The following is a 20,831-nucleotide window of genomic DNA, read 5'->3' on the forward strand; positions in this document are numbered from 1 at the left end:
CTGCCTGCCTGCTTGGGGTAAAAGTTGCTCTTTTTTTAATAAAAAAGTAATATTTATATAAATATTTATAATAGTTACATACAAGCCATGCCCACTGAGTCACATGATCACCAAGCCACACCCACAAATTAGGCCACACCCACAGAACCGGTTAGTGGTCCCTGGGATTTAAAATTATGAGTTGGTAGTCCCTGAGGTCCAAAAGGTTGGCAACCCCTGGACTAAAATATCTCCAAGGTTCCTTCCAATTCTGTCATTCTGGATTCTATCTGCACACAAGTAAATTCACATATGTGCTTCATGCTTCCTTTTAAATGCTACCTAATGGCTATGACAAATTATGGGGGAATATTAGTTTACAATATTTCAAGTAGATGTTATTGTGTCATTACTGGTACAAATTATTTCCTGTCATTTTAGAACAAGAACACAATAGTTACAATAATTAAAAACATGACCATTTGCCATATAATATTTTGGCACATTTGAAATTATGGCTCCATTTTTAACAAAGCATATTTCTTTTCTTACCATCCACTCAGATATGATCACATCAACTTTTTCAACAGGTATATCAACTTCTTCAATTCTTCCTTTGATCAAATAAATACTATCCTCAAGTCCATTGAGCCTGCAAGGCAAAGAGAAAGGCAAGGGCATGTCATGTTTTCTAATTACATTTTACCTAAAAGCACTCCAACATTACTATTAATAAGTACTTATAATTACAGAGATTTTCCACAAATGTTTTTTGCACAGTCTGTACTCATGAATTGCAAATCATACATGCATAGGAATCCTCTGTTTAATTTTAGATGAGATACTATGGAACACAGTACTGAAGAACCAAGAATGTTTTGCTTATAAGACATTAAGAGAATGGATGTTTTGGAGTGACCTATGGGAAACTACAAACAGATCCTCCCCTATCTGTTACTAACACAGATTAGCAGGATTTGGGGGGTTCAGTAGAAAAATAGCCATTTCATTTTCAAATATTTGCTTGGGATCATGTGCCTCTGGTTTTCTCCTAAGGAAAAAAGGTATTAACCAGCAATGGGAGAATACCTCCAAGGGAATTGTTGGCATTTCTTCCAGATAGCTGCAGTGTTTTTAGCCTTCTGCATCTCAAGGATGCTTTTCAATAGTTTAGGAAAGTAACTACTGCTTCCATTAAGCATTGTAACAGTATTAGAAAATTGTTGACTGAGATGTGGAATCATTTATTAATATAACACAGCTTATTCTTCTCCAAGACATAATACCCATTTGATTTTATACATCCCATCTATTAGAAGCTACCCAAAATCAACATATGGTTTTGCAATGCACTCTATGTTGCAAATCAATTGGTCTGCTGTTACAACTATGTTAAATGAATTACAGTTTAATTCAAGTTTTAATTATAAGATCAGATACAAATATAAGTTTGCTTTGGTGACTGAGGGAAAACTTGGGAGAAAATATCTAGTAGTCAAATGTGCTTTAACCAAATATTCAGTTTTTGAACCTAGTGAATATACAAGTGTTCTGTAAACTTTTTTTAATAAAAGAATTATATTCAGATACTTACTTTCACAAAATGATTTTTTAAACTGTTGATAAATGGAAGTTTTAACCGGTTCCTCCCATACATGACACAACTAAGTTATAGTAAAGTAACTGATGTTTCTGTGTTTGTGAAAACAATCATCCTAGTTAACTGCAATATTTTAGCTGAAGCATGATGGTATAATACCAATTTCCTTTATGGATATCCTATTGTTTCATATTTTAAATGAAAATATGTGCAAGGAAACTCAAGATTAAATTACTCAAGATTAATAGCACTTACTTTCTGGGAAGCGCAACTTATCAATCTTTCTTTTCTATGCCATTGTCATGACAGCTAATACCAGACAGGACAGTATAATTATTCACACCACTGGGATTTATTTTTCTACCACAATGATTAGCTAAATTCTATCTCAAACATTTATTATACTACAATCACCTTACATCTGACGTGCAACAGAAGCCAGTAACCTCATTACAATTTTAGCATTTTAGTGGATAAACACCATAGAAAAGCAAACTATGAGTGAAAAGCTTCATGAACTCACTAATGCCATACCAAATATAAAATATTAGTCAAATTCAGATGCTTTGGCAATATTTATGCTGAAAATAATTACCGGCATCCAATCAAGAGTAATGTTGTCTTTGAAATTAATGTCATTTTCTCATTTAATTCTGGGCATTAGGTCTATCTTTGATACTTCCCAAACACCAATTGAAACAAAACAAGTGAAATCCAAATGGATTCCATCAATACTTGAAGAGGTTCTTACCAGCTGTTCCAATGAGCACCTAGTTGCTTGCAGAGGTGGCCTGGCCATATGATGAAATTGCTCCTGAATGGTGTGTGTGTATATGTCTTTCTATAAACACGCACACACACATTACCTTGAGATGTACTTTTGTTTACTGAGAAACTTCAGGAGATGAAACAATATATCCTGATTGACACACTTGTGAAGGATGACAAGAAGCTAAGTTGGCCAAGCATGGAGAATCAAACTCAAATTCAAGCCTCCATTGTGGCAAAAAGACAGGAGAAGCACACACTTTCTTTCTTCTCTCAATGTACTTACAGGCAGTGACATTATTTAGAGTACTCCTTTGGGAAGAGGGTTTTGCATAGACTCCTATCTGGTTGACCAATGCAATGAATGGGCTGCTTTGTGTGGATAAAGCCACTCAGATTCATCTGTCTCAACTCTTCATACACAGAGTTCAATGTGGTGATTGGGACAGTGTTTTGTCATTTTAGCTGGGATTCATTATGGCTACTGGAGTGTAAAGAAGTGATAGGGTGCTCTCTAATATGTCCTCAGCCACTTACAGTTTGGATCCATGTTCCCCTCCCAGCTGTTTCAGAAACCAGGAGAGGGAGCAACAGTCAACTCCAGAAGATCAGTGCTTCATTTTTGGAGGTTATATTATATCTGCAACTCTGAAAGAAGATGCAGTTTGCCCTGCAGCTTAAGTTTCTTCCTAACATTTTCTTCCTCTCTTGGGCTCAATTAATATTTGCTCAATAACTATATTCCTTCTCCAAGGTTATCTAGTTCCCGCTTCTTCCTGAACTATGCCATTTTAAATAACTATTATCTTGTTTCTAACCTTCCTTTTCTTAGGAAGGTTACTGAGACTGGAGTCATTGTGAGAGCACTCTAGAGAAAGATTTTTTAGATTTGTTTCAAAGTGCGACAGCACTAGTCCCTCTTGTGGTTGACCTCTGTTCGCACTTGGATTGCGGTAGCATAGCCCTACTCTTTGAGAGCTCTCATCGGTCTTGATACAATTGATCATTATGTTCTTCTAGACTGCTTCTGGCTTTGCTTTTTGCTTTGGCAAAATGGGGGCACTATTTTACCATCTCTACCTCATGAGGCAGTTCTAATTTGTGCAGGTGGAGATGTCAAATATTCACTCCCTTTAAATTATTACAATGTACTATGCTGGTACCTCATGAATGAAGGTTAATATATGTGTTCCAAGATAAGGTTGCAGGATCAAATCTGCCTCTGAAGATCATACTTACAACTAATCCAGAATGTAGTGACCCTGTTGTCTTTCACCAAAAGTTATGTGCATTTTTACCAGCTTCCTATCAGATTTTTGGTGCAATTTAAACTCCTATTAACTCATTTAAACTCATCATAGCGTATAAACTCCTATCCTTCCATCACCAATATGTGAGCTGGCAATGAGTTAGCTGGAAGACTTTTTCATACCAGAATCAACATGTGCATCTTGAGAGAAACTGTTTGCGAACCTTCCCATGTCATAAAGTATGAAGGGAGAGGACTTAGGTTTTTCAGTAAAATTCCCTAGGGAAATTATACTGGCTACTACTCTTTAGATACTATGAAAATTTTAGAAACTGAAATATTTGGGGGCCCTGTGTGAAATGATAGGATGCTTAATTTGATTTTGATTTATATATAATAATTATTAAAAATTGGTTTTATAGTTGTTTTAGACTTTTCAAGAATGTATTTTAAATACCCATTTTGCTCTTATAACAGCTGAGAGTCTAGTGTGACAGTTTGAAAATTAATAACATTTGTTAGACATAAAATAAACCAAAAATACAGATGCAGCCAAATGCATTGATACCCCTCCACTTTTTTTCTGAGAAATAAGTTGAAACTGACACAAGTAAATGGCATCCACTATTCTTCATTCCATACTCCATACAGCAGACGTTTTGCTTTTGATATATGACTTAACATATTCTTGCAAATAATAAATCAAATGATTTCCTATCTGTAAAATCATAGTGACAGCAGTGGGCAAGTACTGCTTTCAAAAAAGAAATAAACCAACCTTTCAAAGTAAGTGAGTACTTCTGTTCCCCACTGCTTGCAAATAAAATGATGCATTATAGGAGGATTATTCCCTGAACATGTATAACACTGACTTTTTTTGAACAGCATAGTTATAATTTTACGCAGCAGAAAATAAAAAAACTAAAACATGGACTACTTACAGGTCACATGTCTTTATTAGAAGCCCAGGAATATCTGGCTTCCACTTAGTTCCCAGTCTTGGAACAAAAATAAGTCTGATGCAACTGAAGTCGCTTCTAAGCCCCTTCATTTTTATTTTAAGATTATCATTTATCTGATTTTGATGAATTCAAATCTGTGAAGGGTGCCTACCTAATGATGTCCATGGCTTGATAAATGATTTCAGATTGATCCACTCCTATCACCTTTTTTGCACCTGCTTTGGCAGCAAACATGGAAAGGATTCCAGTGCCACATCCAACATCTAGCACAATCTAATGAGATGCAAGGGAAAAAATACCAAGTTATTGCAATCAGATAATGGCTACAAAATAATGATGAAGACAATGAATGAAGTTATTAAACAGTATCTGTAGAAATATAATCATGAACACCCAGTGTTAATGAGAAATGAGTTCTAAAATATAACATTTTAAAAATTCTGAATTCCTTAAAAGATATACTGAAAGTCTTCAATGTTTAGAGTCTTGATTAAAAACCATTTAAAGGCTTGCTGTTATAAACAGATGTCTCCTCAGTCCATAAAAAACACTGATCTTCAGATGCAGAACAAAAAACATTTGCACTTCTGAACTCATGTCGCAATTCTGAGATATTCACAACAACCAACAGTACCAGAACATCTGGCAGCCTTCAACAAAATTGCTTGCCAATAGACCAGAGGAAAGAAACATTTAAATCACAATACTGGAACAGGCCATTTAAGCCATCAAGTCCAACTTCCTGTTCAGCACGGGAATCCAAATTAAAGAATCCCAGGAAAAATGGCTGTGTAGCCTCTCTTTGAATGCATCCAATGAAGACTTATCTACATTCTCCACACAAAAAAAAGTGGGGGAAGGGAAGAAACTGCATTAGCTGTATTGTTCAAGGATTGGTACCTGAAATAAAACATGCATTTTGAATGTTTTGGTTCAAATATCAAATAAAGTGATGCTGTTTTGTTTGAAACATGGACCAAAATAATGATATTTTGAGCCAAAGTGGGAAGAAAAGACCAGAAAGAAATGAGCATTAATGAGTTGAGAAGAGAAAGAGAAAGAAATGAAGGTGGGAAGACCAAGTGGTGGGTTGGCCAGTAGGATATGCTGGTTGGCCAGGAGCCTATTTCTGACCTCACAAAACGCACATAGAATATACTACTTCCTCCTATTTTCCCCACAACAGCAACTATGTGAGGTAAGAGAGTATGACTGGCCCAAGGTCAGCCTGCTGCATTTAATGGCTAAGCTTGGAGTTGGACCCACAGCCTCCTGCTTTCTAGTCTAGTGTTTTAACCAATGGACCAAACTGGTTTGAAAAGCTGCTGAAAGAGCTAGCAGAATTTTTAAGCCCTGTCAAAAGTCAACAAGAGTGACCAATGCATTTTCTGTCATTCCCAGGGATGAAAGGAATCCACATAACGTTTCTTCAGTTCTGTGGCTTGTTTTGTTTTGTAGCTAATGACCTGCCATCTCCATAAAATGTCCCCAAATGGCAGGTTAAAGACTGGACAACAATTATTCAATTCAGCTGGGTTCATAGTAACCCCTTTAAGGAAGGGCAATCAAATGTAGATTTACAGGTGGCTGTTACTTATAAGTTGGGTTGACAAAATCAGAAATGAGGAGGTGATAAGCTGCCTGGGGAAGCCAAGGAAAATCATGAAAACCATAAAAAAGCAAAAATTAGAATATTTTGGACATGAGATGCGACACTCAGAAAAATATGTCATACTTCACTTAATCCTCCAAGGATTGAAGGCAAATAAGGTCCAGGCAGGAGAAGAAAATCATGGCTTCAAAATCTAAGGGACTGGCTTGGACAAAACTCAACAGCACTTTTTTGTGTGGCTGTTGATAAAAATAGGATCACCAACATGATTGCCAATGTCCGATGACTGATATGGCACAACAAGAAGAAGAATCCTGTGAACCCAAAAGACAAAATAGGACACATGCTTGAAAAGGATAATATTAATATCAACTGAAAGGTAACTGAAGGTAACTGAAAAGCAAATCTCCTATACTTTAGTCACAATGATATCTAAACTTTCTTAAGCTTCTCTGATTGGTGTTCCAAATACTTATCAGAAGGAACTAAAACAATGACCTTCCATCATAGCAATATGGAATGGAAGCAGACCCCTGCCTTTTTTCTTTTTTTCTTTCTTTCTTTTTTTTGGCAAAGCTGGATCTCAGTCTATTCATTATCTTAAAAAATGCCAACTATAAAGAAAATGTCACCACAATTATATTTTTTTCTTATTTATATAGATTAACTATAATTATATGCCAGTCAGCAGAACCATAGAGGAAATGCATCTCTTTCCTTGCAAATAATACTTTAAATGTTGCCATGGCAGTAAAAATCGTCCATTTTTTGAAATAAGTTAAAAGATTTTTGCTTTAAAATGAACTCATTCTGCACGTTAATGAGGTGTTTTTAAAATGTCCTGCTGTTTTATTAAGTGTTTATTTAGACTTAAGATATTTAACTTTTTTTAATACATAGAAATTTTAGATAACTCTCTAGCCATTATAAGCTATAAACAAGTGTTTTCTTCATCTTTATATGTTAATGACCACGATGGTAATGATCTGCAACTCTAATGGATTCACCTTTTTCTTTTCAGTATGTCACTGAGCAGGGGAAGTTGCATGCAGACAAATAACTTAAAATTCTACAACTTCCTCAATCACTGAATAACTATGATTGAGGCACAATGTTATGATACATCTACTGCACTTGATGAATCTCTACAAATGCCTCTACAATGTGCATTTGGGTTATCTGTTGTAATAGTTGTGTTAACCTTTGTACGCCAACCCAAAGTAATCATAGTGAGATGAGCTGCCACATAAATCATTTAAATATATCAATTTCCTCAGATTCTACCTACTATAATTAAGTACGCAAAAATTCAGCAGATTCACAGGAGTGGGAAAGGCATGTTTACATTTTATGTTGAGATGTGAACATAGTAAAATGCGAACAATTCAAAGGACTATTGAGGCAATTTTAATAAATCTATCCAATTTCCAGGCTAGCAAGGCAGAGCTCTGCAGGAATAATAAGCATACAAGCTCCAAGACAAAAATAAAGACCATTCTTTATATCATAGAAGTGGCACACATAAGATCAGGGTTAATAACAGACAGGAAGCAGCAGGTGAAGCTAGGCAGAATCACATCTGATACCTGTACAATTAGCACAGCCACACACACACCCCCAGCTGTGTGCTTTCTCCACTTCTCTTCTCCCTATATACTAATGACTGCATCTCAAACGATCCATCTGTTAAAATACCGAAGTTTGCTGATGACACAACAGTGATTGGTCTCAATCGAGAGGACGAATCTGCTTACAGGAGGTTATACAACTTGCCTCTTGGTGTAACCGAAACAATCTGGAACTGAACATACTCAAAACAGTAGAAATGGTGGTAGACTTTAGAAGAAACCCTCCCATACTACCACCTCTTACAATACTAGACAACACAGTATCAACAGTAGAGACCTTCAAATTTCTAGGTTCTACTATATCACATGACCTAAAATGGACACCTAACATTAAAAACGTCATCAAAAAAGCACATCAAAGAATGTTTTTTCTGTGCCAATTCAAAAAGCTCAAAATGCCCAAGGAGCTGCTGATACAGTTCTACAGAGGAATCATTGAGTCTATCATCTACATCTCTATAACTGTCTGGTTTGGTTCTGCAACCCAACAGGACAGACAGAGACTTCAGAGGATAATTAGGACTAAAGAAAAAACAATTACTACCAACCTGCCTTCAATTGAGGACCTGTATACTGCACGAGTCAAAGAGGGCTGTGAAAATATTTACAGACCCCTCACATTCTGGACATAAACTGTTTCAACTCCTTCCCTCAAAACAACACTATAGAGTACTGCACACCAGAACAACTAGACACAAGTACAGTTTTTTCCCAAAAGCCATCACTTCTGCTAAATAAATAATTCCCTCAACACTGTTCAACTATTACAAAGTCTGCACTACTATTACTGTTAATCTTCTCATCACTCCTTATCACCCATCCCCTCCCACTTGTGACTGTATGACTGTAACTTTGTTGCCTGTATCCTTACAATTTATACTGACTGTTTCTTAGTATGATTTGATTGCTTATTGTACCCTATGACTATCATTAAGTGTTGTACAATGATACTTGACAAATGTATCTTTTCTTTTATGTATACTGAGTGTATTTGCACCAAGGCAAATTCCTTGTGTGTCCAATCACACTTGGCCAATAAAGAATTCTATTCTATTCTATTCTATATTCCTCTTTGCTCAACAGAAGGAGTCTAGATTATACACTTAGCATAATTAAATTAAAGAAAAGTTCCCAGAGTATCCTTTGTTACCAAAGTCTTAAAAAATAAAACACATATTTTAACTGCAATTTCCAAGGTACAATTCCTTCCAGAAAATGAAATAAATAATGTATAGAAGAAGATATATCCCAAAGGTGTATTTTCAGGAGGTAACTGGACTTTATTTTTTCAAGACATTTCACTTCTTATCCAAGAAACTGGATGTTGGGGAATGGAAGGATTTATATTCTTTGCAGACATGGTCATTTGCATTCTTTTTAGAGAGTCATTGACATCACTTGGAGGTTTATCTATGTCCTTAGGGTCACTTGAGTGGTGCAAATGACAGCTTTCTGCAGGGAATATAAATCCTTACATTCTCCACCATCCAGTCAGAGCTGAAGAAGCTTCTTGGATGAGAAGCAAAATGTCTTCAGAGAAAAGAAAATCTACTTGTCTCCTGGAAAAACACCTTTGGGACAACCATGGCCTGGATGACTGAGAATATCCATAGACATTTAGTTATGCTATGCTAAATAGACACCAGCACAATACCACTGAGAAAGAAAAACAAGAAATCCAAGAAGAAACCAGCATGGCTACACAAAGATCTCTTTGGCAAATTGAAAGGGAAAAAGGGACAAGTACAAAATATGGAAAGAAGGACATGCAACTAAGGCAGAATATCAGCAGAAAGCCAAAATCTGCAAAGACAAAGTCAGGATAGCAAAGGCTCAGAACAAACAAAGACTTGCAACAAAAGTAAAAGATAATAAAAAAAGTTTCTTCCAACATATAAATAACAAGAAAAAAAAATCAAGGAAACAGTCGGTCCACTAAAGAGAGAAGATGGCAAGGAAATAACAGGCAACAGAGAGAAAGCAGAACTGCTTAACTCATTCTTTGCATCCCTCTTCACGCAAAAAGAAACTATAACTCAGCCCACCAAAAATATAACTGTAAAAGACAGACCAGAAATAAAAGTTAAAATAAGCAAACAAATAGTAAGAGAACACCTCTCTGATCTTGATGAAAAAGGGGTTCTGAGATGACCTCTCCTTTAAAACTCTGGGATGTAATCCATCAGCGGGGCCTGATGGATTACATCCCAGAGTTTTAAAGGAGAGGTCATCTCAGAACCACTGCACCATATCTTTCAAAAATCCTGGAGCACCGGGGAACTAACAGAGGACTGGAAAAGAGCTGATGTGGTTCCCATCTTCCAAAAAAAAAAAAAACAGATCCGGGAAACTATAGACCAATCAGCCTAACATCAATATCTGGGAAGATACTGGAAAATATAATAAAAAAAAATCTGCCAATATCTAGAAACAAGTAAAGTAATAACTAGCAGTCAGCATGGATTTGTTAAAAACAGATCATGCCAAACCAATCTTATTTCATTTTTCAATATAGTGACTAAATTAGTAGACTGGCAAAATACTGTGGACATAATATATTTAGATTTCAGCAAGGCATCTGACAAAGTAGACCACAACCTACTTCTTAGTAAGCTAGAAAAAAATGGAATAGATAGCACCACTACTAGATGGACTCACAACTGGCTGACAAACCATACTCAATGAGAATTCCTTAATGGGTCTAAGTCTACATGGAGGGAAGTAAGCAGTGGGGTGCCACAAGGTTCTGTCTTAGGCCCAGTACTCTTCAATATCTTCATTGACGACTTAAATGAGGGAATAGAAGGGGAACTTACCAAATTTGTAGATGACACTAAGCTGGCAGGAATAACTAACACCCAAGAAGATAGGTTCAAGATCCAGATGGATCTTGACAGACTAGAACACTGGGCCATATCTAACAAAATGAAATTCAATGTAGAGAAAAGTCAAGTCCTGCACTTAGGTAAGAAAAACCAAAAGTACACATAGAGACTGGGTGAAACCAGGCTCAATAGCAATAACTGTGAGAGGGATCTTGGAGTCTTAGTGGACAACCAGCTAAATATGAGCCAGCAGTGTGCAGCAGCAGCAGCCCCAAAAGCTAAAGCAATCCTAAACTGTATTAACAGAGGGATACAGTCAAGATCAAGGGAAATACTAATACCACTCTATAAAGCCTTAGTAAGACTAGACCTAGAGTACTGCATCCAGTTTTGTTCACCACATTATAAAAAAGATGTTGAGACTCTATAAAAAGTACAGAGAAGAGCAACCAGGATCATTAGGGGACTGGAGGCTAAAACATACAATGAACGGTTGCAGGAACTGGGCTTGGCTAGTCTAGTAAAGAGAAGGACCGGGGAGACATGATAGCAGTCTTCCAATATTTGAGGGGCTGCCACAGGGAGGAAGGGGTCAAGCTATTTTCTAAAGCTCCTGTAGGCCAGACAAGGAATAATGGATGGAAACTGAACAAGGAGAGATTTAACCTGGAAATAAGGAGAAACTTTCTGACAGTGAGAACAATCAACCAATGGAACAGCTTGCCTTCAGAAGTTGTGGGAGCTTCATCACTTGAGACTTTCAAGAAGAGATTGGACTGCCATTTGTCAGAAATGGTGTAGGGTCTCCCGTTTGGGCGGGGGGTTGGACTAGATGACCTACAAGGTGCCTTCCAACTCTGATTATCTGTTAAATCTGTTGCAACTATGTACTTTGGATTGGAAGAAGATATACTTTCCCTGAAGATAATTTCTAAGTGTGCATCAAGAGCCAATCAATGTGAGAAAAGGATCCTTTCAGAGGCAAAGGATGATATGAATAAAGTCTGAATATGCAATGGCATATACAGTCTGGATCTTCCTTTCCTATTGTTTACTCTTATTGCATAATTTACAGAATAACAGTGTTGGAAGGGACCTTGAAGGTCTTTTAGTCCTGCCCAAGCAGAATGCCCTATACCTGTGATGGCGAACCTTTTCTATGTTGCGTGTCAAAAGTGCGCTTGTGTGCGCGCACTTGCATGCCTACACCCATAATACAATGTGCGTGACTCCCCCCACCCCCTGCGTATGTGCGCACGACCCCCCACACTGCACGCCTCTGCACATGCACGCATATCTCCCACATGCGTATTTCCCCCCATTCATGCACGGCAGATACCCGACAATCAGCTGGCTGGCAGAGGGACGCAATGGGGCTCTTTCAGGCAACCTCTTGCGTGCCACTTCCGGCATGCGTGCCATAGGTTCGCCATCATGGCCCTATACCATTCCAGACAAGTGGCTGACCAATCTCATATAAGCCTCCAGTGTTTGGAGCACGCACAGCTACTGAAGGCAGGCCATTCCACTATTAACTATTCTTACTGTCAGGAAATTTCTCCTTAATTCCCCACACAGAAGCCAGATTTAGTCCCATACAAAGGCAGTACTTGCTAATGTTTTTTATAAACTTATTATTTATATGGGTTTCACTCAAACAAAACACTGGGATCTGAACTCTTTTCAGAAGCCAGTACCTCAGGGGACTTCATGAAACTTTCTATCATACAACACACAGGTTAGAAATTCATTTGTGGTAGATTTTAGATTGGTAAACGTTCACACACTTATTTCAGATACCACTTAAGAAGAGCAAACAAGAAAAGGCTCAACAAAACCTTGTCATTAAAATTAATGAATACTCATGACAGCACACTGAACAATGACAATGCTGATCAGCATTTCTCTTATCAGTATTCTGCACCCTCCTGCAACTGAATAATGCTCTCCATGTAATAGGACTTTAGTACATTCAATCAAAGCCTTGTCAAAAAGATTCAGTATCCCAATTGTAGAAGGAATCCAATCCAGGAGACTTTTATTACCTTAGCACATCACATGCTACAAATACATTAACAGCTTTAAAGCCAGCTCACTTACCTTATCTCTAAAGATGTGTGGGTTTAAATATATGAAGTCACGATAACTTTCAGTACGCACTCTATCCTATTAAAAAAAAAAGCATTCTGAGCACTGACTGCTATTCATTGGCCAATGATAGTTATATCAAAAGTTCATCACCTAGCAGTTATTCCTTAACCCATCTAACAAAAGCAATATTTTAAGTACAAACAGGCATTGGAATGTGAAAAAAATAGTATTTTATCGAGAAAGTGTTACGGAATTTCTAAGAGTTTTTTAGACAGCAGCAACAAAATGATCAGACCTGAGTGAAATGTGGAAATGTTAAACATACTAGGATAATTATTTATCCGCTCTGTTTGTAAGGAAATAACATATGTATCTTCTTTTTCATTGACATTCTCTAATTTTTCAAGCAATGTAATACAACGTTGTAAAATTAATAAAATACTAGTCTTAATTTGATATTCAGGATGCACACCTACCCACTTATTTCTTAGCTTTTGCTGAGGCTAACATATATAAAGCTAAAAAGATACAAAACTAAGTAACTCATAGAAGTTGTGCAAGGCACTTTGCAGTGTGCAAAGTAGTGGCAGTTTTCCAGTTTGCACGCTTGATCTAGGATAATACCCTGTGTTAGAACTGATTCTATAACCTGTTTAGCAGTTAACATCATTCCCTTTAATAAATGTGGGCAGATAGACAAACGACCAGAAAACCATATGCTTTACTATCTGTGTAAATGGCTGGAGAACCAATCAGCAAACAAAAGGCAAACAGTGCCTGGGATCCTATTTTTAGCTGCTTGCAAATGCAGGTTTAGAAATATATATATAAAAAGAACAACTAAAAAAAAGGTGTGAACTTCTCCTTGCATACAAATCAGATACTGCACCACGAGATGAAATACCAAAAGGACAAAAGTACAATTCCCTGCAGCAGATAGAAAGCTACATTCCAAAACCTGCTTTTAGGAATTAAGCATACATATCTATATCAATGCCTTTCAAGATTGAGACTGATTGATCAGAACTTGAGGGGCTTAAAATTATTACTTTATACATAAATAATGTAAATTAATTTTTTTAGTGAATTTCAAATTCAACTGTCTAAAACCCCCCCACTATTCTGCTCTCATTTGTGAACCTTCTTACTTGCTGCGGTCCACAGGAATGCCTGCTCTACATTACTCAAAGAACAAGGATGTGGAATTGGCTGTTCTTCATCAGCCATGCAATGATACGGATTTCACTGTTTGACAACTCAGGTACTCTCACCCTTGGGCATATCTAGAAAGCTGCTTAAATTAGCTTCTGCCAGGTAATTAAGCCATCTCTTTATTCAACAGTACTTATCTGATTCCAGCAGCATTGTTTCAGAGCATCTTGTTTATTAAATATGCCCTATTTTAAACACAAGAGAATACACTGTAAGGTCACAAATATTATGCAGCTTCGAACTTAAAGCTCAATTCTATGCACAGATGGTGCTGTGGAAGTACTGGACCTTAGGCTACACGTCTGAAAATCTTGAAACTGTTCACCCTAACAGTACTGTGCAGCCCTCCAGTATTTGCTTAAGCAAGAAGGTATTTTACCAGTATTCTCTTACCTAGCCAAGGTTTTAACTTATACAGTTGATTGTTCATCTGTAGCTCAGCTGACACAGAAATCTAGCCACTGTAATTTATAAATCGTGGTTGAGCAGTTAAAATTATGGGGGAACCAGGCTCACCGTGGAATGTGAATCCGTATTATCCATAGGATAGTCCCTTTGTTTTGACATTTCTTTTTCTGTACTCGTTACATACTGACAAGCAAATGCTGCAATGTAAATGCTGGCACTAAAGTAGTCAAAATCCCAAAGGCTGGCACATGCACAATTGTCAAAATTTAATCACAAGGTTAGTTAAATTACCTCAATTATTTAATATTAAGATATTACCGGAGAATTTGCCTCCAGAGTTTTTTCTATTGTGTTTATAAATCTATATTAGCTATCAACTATCAAAGCAATCAATGAATTCCTATCCAACTGAAGGGAATCTGTAAATCTTGGCGGTGGGGAACAACCAAAGCAGCACATGAGGAGGCCTTTAGATTTTGATCTGTGTTTTTACATGTGCGTGTTTCCCTTATTATTTTGTTCACTTTTTTCCTTGCATTTTTACCTGAGCTTCACCAGGATAACAATCTAGTGTGGATAGGGTTAAAAATGCAGCTGTATTGCAGTATACATATGGGGAAACAGCCTCCCTTCCATCTTTCTCACCATAAAGACATGCTTCTGTTCCTTTCCTAACCTTTAGCATTTCTTCATGGATCCCAAAGTGCCCGTATGAGCTGAAGTAAACATCTTCCTCATTCTCCTTTAAGTTCCCAGTCGTGCTGGCAGAGGAACTACTTCCGATTTCTGTGTTCATCACCAAATCCTGCGCAAATTGCCTGTAATCAATTTGAAACATACCCTCAAGACATAGTACAAGAACTATAAAAAGGCAGTATATAGGTTGTATACTGTGCTATTTGGTGCCTTCCACATGCTGAAGCTCCCTCTGCTGGCTACTGCATTGAAAGTTGCTTGGAATTCTTTTGAGTGTTTCAACATCAGTATTTTTTGACATTACAGGGCATGAAAAACTATATCTGGTTGTTTCAATTCTACTCAATTCTAACTATGAGAGTCAATTTGGTTAGTGGTTAAGACACTAGGTTAGATACTGGGAAACTATGAGTTCCAATCAAATGCCTATGAAGATTCTCAGTCATCCAGTTGTATCAAAAGTGGTTTTTATTTTTGAAAAGGCAACTTGACTGATTTTTTTGAGGAAAAAAGAAGAAGTTTCACTTCCCATCCTGGAAGCACCAGTTGTATTGGATGCTGTGGGAAACGGAAGGACAGTTATTGACAATTGAGATTAGATGGTGGTAGTGATGGGAATGGAAAGACTGCGTTTCAATTGGTCTTAACACTATGAGTTCTAGTCTTGCCTCAGACACAAAATCAACTGGGTGACCTTGAGCCAAGACTCTCTCTCAACCCAAGAAGCAGAAGGCAACGGCAAACTATCTCCAAAAAACCTTGCCAAGAAAACTGCAGGGTTGAGTCCAGGTAGGCATCAGGAGTCAATAATGACTCAAAGATACACACGCAATTCTAGCTGTAGTACAGCAAATGTATATTAAGATAATAATGTTTTAAAAGCTGCTTTCAGAAAACATAAAATAGCAGGGCATAGACTCCAAATAATCCAGTTGGTATTAGGAAATCTTTGTCCAATTATTTTAAAGTAATTTAGCAACCTTTGAAAATAATAATATTTCAAGGAATAGCAAGCAATAAAGAAAAAGTAGAAGATAAATACAGGACCACAATAGTGGAGAAATTAACATTTTAAAGGCACTTAAACAATTAGTATTATTTTCCAGCATCGTCTTTTTGCTACAAAAACAATGAAAGTCTACAAGGCAACAGTGAATCCTTATTGAGTGGTTTAAGAACACAATAGTCCAAAAGTCAATTTTTTAAAAATAAAAGTACTACTTGAAGGAACAATAGCTATAATTTCAGAATATATAAAGTAACTAGAATGTGGAACAGAAGCTATTCTAATATTTTACAGACAAGTCTACTTCAAATAAATCTTAACTCTTGGTAATGAACTGGACTTACTCTTGTGATTTTTCTGGCAAAAGTACAGAAATGTTTGCCAATGCCTTCTAGGATGATTTCTGACTTCCCCTCTAGCCTATAACTAAAACATTTTAAATGTGTTTTGATGCAGCCTTGGGCATCTGATTCTCTTCCTGTAAAGCAGGATTAAGGGTAGCTGTCTAGGATGTGCCAGTCTGTACTTTTTATAGCAACAAAAATATTTGGATGAGACTATTGACACTGATCAATTTCAACATCCCTGACTACTGGCCATACTGATGAGAGTTGCTGACAGGATGACGTCTGGTCACCTGCTGACTCCCTACGTACGTTCTAGTTAATGAAGGGGTACGAAAGTACAAGAGTCGTCATCAGTCTGTGAGTTCAGAATAGATATTTTAATCAATTTTGTGACTCAAAATACTCCTGTCTCAGGACTGATCCAAATAAAAGAACAGGAAGAATTGATTTAGCAATTCTCTATTCAAAAAATCTGAGCTGGAATGCTCTACTTAGGCATCAAGTCCAATCCATACAGAAACCTAAATTAAAACACAAGTATCTAGCCTCCAGTTGAACTCGTCCAATGAAAGGGACAGCACTGCTTTCACGGTAATTATTTCTACTGGTAAATTGCTTTTAGAGTTATTAAGTTCTTTCAGCATTAAATCAGAATCTGTCTTCCAATAGCTTAGCTCCATTAAAACAACATGCATTCTTGAATTATGAGGAACCTGTTCTGACTTTCTGATATTATTCAGGTATTTGAAGATGTTATAATCCTATTCAGTCTTATCATCGTTACATATTCATAATTTCTTGATCTCTTGTAAGATTTAGTTTCTAGTCCCCTGATCATCCTTAGTGGCCTTCCATCATATTCAAATTTGTCTAAATCCTTCTTAAAATGTGCCAACCAGAACTAGACATACTCAGTATTAAATTTCACCAAAGAATAAATCAGAACAATTATTTTTTGTGTTTTGGAAATTATACTTCTACTATTGAAGCCTAAAAATGACTTTTTTCTAATGATATATTTCTTATACATACAGCTTTGCAGTTAATTGCTATTCAAACACCCTTTTCATAAGCACTGTAATTAAGCCAGACATCCTCCCCCAACCCTATATCTGTGCCTTTGACCTTAAATGAAGAATTTAATATCTCTCTCTGTTGAACCTCATTTATGACTTTCAGGACATTGCGCTAGCTTATACAAATTGTCGTGAATGTCATTTGTTTTCTAGGGTACCAGATAGTCCATCTAGTTTTGCCTTATTTGCAAAATGTGAGAAGCTTTCACTCACGCTTTCTCTTCTTCCAACACTAATAAAAGTACTGAAAAATGCAAGCTTAGGACTGAATCTTTAGGCGCTTACTCAAAACAAACCTCTAGTTCAATGAGAACATTCTGACTTTGATTTTCATGCTACCTACGTATCCACTTGATGATAATGCTATCCAGTCCATATTCCCTTTTCACTGTCTAATAAGTCTCTTGCTATTTCCTATTTGCCAAGTTTATTTTTATTGTATTATTTAAACAACAGGAGACTGTGTTTTACAAAGCTTAGTTGAATCCAATTTTGTAAAAAATATTTCCTTCTTATTGATCCATTCATTAAATGAAAAATTGTTCGGTTTTTCTTCTCTTTAATACACTAAATATCATACTCTTTGTCTTAGTTCAACTAAGTTTAACCTTTAGTTCCAGATTTTGAACAAAAAAGTGCATTATTCAAAATGATTACCTCATTTTCTGTAGATCATCTTGGGCTCTGGCCAATGCAGTTTCTGCCAATTCAGTTCTGTGTTCAGCATTTTTCAAGCATTCAAGGAGAGACGAAGCCTCAGATACTCCATTAGGACAGGAGATACTGGAAGAATCAAGAAGGTCTTCTACATCTGGAAATAAAACACAAATATTTGTACAAATCTGGAATGGAACTTAAATAAGAATGGATACTGACCATGTTTCCTAAATGTATGATAGTTTTGAAAGGCAGTCCAGACAAGAAGCATAGCCGGAAACACTAGCTCTATATTTATTATAAGGTTCCATTTAACAGAACCTCGCGAGACTGAAAATATTTTCCCCTCTTGTTTTCTTTTTAACAACTGGGATCCCTTCTGAAACATTTCCCATGCCATTGCTTCTCTGGTTTGAGAGATCTTCTGCACCCCAGTTGTCAGTCTCCAGCTTTTCCTACTGTCTTCCAAGAGCATTCCCACATATCATTACAACACAACACATATATTCAGGAGTGACCTTCCTTTACATACTTTTACTTAGTAATGTTCTGACCCAGGCTTCGTCCAAATTAAGGAAGCACAAACTGCGTGTAAAATCAAACCTATTTTAATGCAGCGCTGGGAATTTCTTGCATTCCCAGCCAAAACTCATTAGACACAATTCTCTGAGATAAGTTCATGCCTTTCAGGGTTGTAGAAGGCTGCCAAGAAACAGAAGTCCAATTACTTAGGATGTAAACCGACAGAAGTTCCAGCAAAGACAAACCAGAGTTCACAAGGCTTCAATGAGGAACCAGAATCTAATGAACTTGCTTCCTGCAAAGAGCATGTCACCGAGGGCTGACTTTTATCCCTGATGGGAGGGGCAATCACCTCCCAGCCTTACTCCCGAGTTGCCCCTGCTGCTTCAGCTGCTCTCTCCTTCTAGCAGCCCTGTGCACATGTGCACTCGGAATAGGCTCCCCGGGGTCCTCTGCTTCGTAGCTGCCAGACTCCAAAGGTTCCGAAGGCAGCACCCCACTCTCAAATGGTCCTGGCGCCATCCCTGCATCGAATACAGGACCCTCGTCCAAGTCCTCGCCAAAATCCCTGACTGGTTCCCTTTCATCCTCATTGTCTGATACCTCTGCCATTTGCACCGGCTGCTGGAGATCCACAACAAGTACAGTAGTACAATACTCTACCAACAATCAATCTAACAGTCTTTATTCTGTCACCGACCAGCAGATAAAACACCGAAGTCACAATTAACCAGTGTCAAAAGGAAAAAAGAAATAAAATATCTAAAACAGATTAGAATAAATGCTATACCATACTGCATAAACTAGAGAACAATACATGGCTGTGGGCCAGAAAATAAAATCAAACTGATCCAATAACATCTTAAGATAAAACAGATCAGAATGACCAGGGTATTTAGTAAAGATTTTAGTAAAAAATCCTGGTGAGCACCGGCATAGGAAGGACAATACCGAATAACACATTTAATTGTTTCAATTATTCCTCCATCACATTAACATAGTCTTTGTTCAAAGGGGGATCTTTTCATATCTTCTTTCAGCAATAGCTGTTGGAAGAGCACTGAATCTGGCTAGGGATGAGGCCCTTCTGAACATTGGGATCATTATGCAGTTAAGGTATTCCAGCTGGTTAGAGATGATGTGCAAAGTGGCTCGAGAAAGTGTTTCTGGATAGAGCTGGAAAGTTTGCTTGCAATGCTAAGTCAATGGCCCTCTGTTTGAGATCAAATAGCGCACATTCATGGACCATCGAGGTGACGGCAGGCCATGAAAATCCATAACATTGCAATTTGCCATGTGTTGTCTGGCACCAGGAAAACTGAAAGCTATCCATCATAATTAAAGATGGGTGGAAAAAAAGGAGAACTTAAAGTCAACAGGAAAAAATGAAAACTAGGGTCTGCTTAAGAGAAGAGATATTCTCTATGGATAAAAGATAGCTTCCATTGTCCAGAACAATTCTTATCTCATATCAAACGTACTGCTCTTGGAAAAGATCAAGACAATATTAATTCATTTCTTGCAGTCTTGGATGCAACTAATTTAAATCATCATCTGGCTTGGTTATGGAACAAAAATAGTAATAGCCTTGGTCACCATGATGAATGAGCTATGCTGGAAATGATCAAAATATACCTCTAAAATGCCTCTGATGGTCTAAGCTAATTTACATGCGGGTTTTTTACATTACTATTTTCAAATAGTTTAAAGCACAGTTACTATTCCCATTTGAAAATATAAACTAATTTCCTTACAATGTTATATACTATGCAAAAATTTAAAATGAAAAGAATATTTACCAAACTGTAGTAATAGGTCATTTTCTATTACAGGCTTCAAGTAGTTATCTTCATCCCAAGGAAATGGAGGTCTAAGAGAATTAACATACTCTGCATCTGGTTTCTGAAATAGTAAATGAACATGGAAGTGACAGATTATCCTAAGAATGACTCATAGACAGAAATAACAAACTGGAATTTTTAAAGTTAGACTTGTAAGCTACCTGTAGCATAATTCTATAAATGATACATTCTTCCTCTAATTTATTGCTGAAGACAGTCTTTATTAATTTCTTATTGTTCTTGTATACATCATGCTCCTAATTTCCCATCAAAGAAAAATCATTTACAGATTAATCTTGTATTTTATATTTTATATCATATACTATGCCTTATTTTCTGACACAAATAAATA

At 36.9% G+C, this 20,831-nt stretch overlaps 1 protein-coding gene across 2 annotated transcripts in view; it reads right to left on the reverse strand.

Annotated features, from left to right (window-relative positions):
- PRMT3 (protein arginine methyltransferase 3) overlaps positions 1–20,831 on the reverse strand; it is a 69,140-nt gene that overhangs the window by 43,423 nt on the left and 4,886 nt on the right. For both annotated transcript variants that reach the window (XM_026706444.2, XM_087921260.1), the window contains 6 exons: positions 20,438–20,540; positions 18,117–18,270; positions 15,011–15,152; positions 12,724–12,789; positions 4,710–4,831; positions 532–631 (listed from right to left, as the gene is read on the reverse strand). In XM_026706444.2, coding sequence (XP_026562229.2) covers positions 532–631; positions 4,710–4,831; positions 12,724–12,789; positions 15,011–15,152; positions 18,117–18,270; positions 20,438–20,540 — 687 coding nt within the window. The remainder of the gene's footprint in view (positions 1–531; positions 632–4,709; positions 4,832–12,723; positions 12,790–15,010; positions 15,153–18,116; positions 18,271–20,437; positions 20,541–20,831) is intronic.

The sequence above is a fragment of the Pseudonaja textilis genome, chromosome 1 (assembly GCF_049901715.1).
Source record: "Pseudonaja textilis isolate UNSWEBS1 chromosome 1, rPseTex1.2, whole genome shotgun sequence".
NCBI classification, from domain to species: Eukaryota; Metazoa; Chordata; class Lepidosauria; order Squamata; family Elapidae; genus Pseudonaja; species Pseudonaja textilis.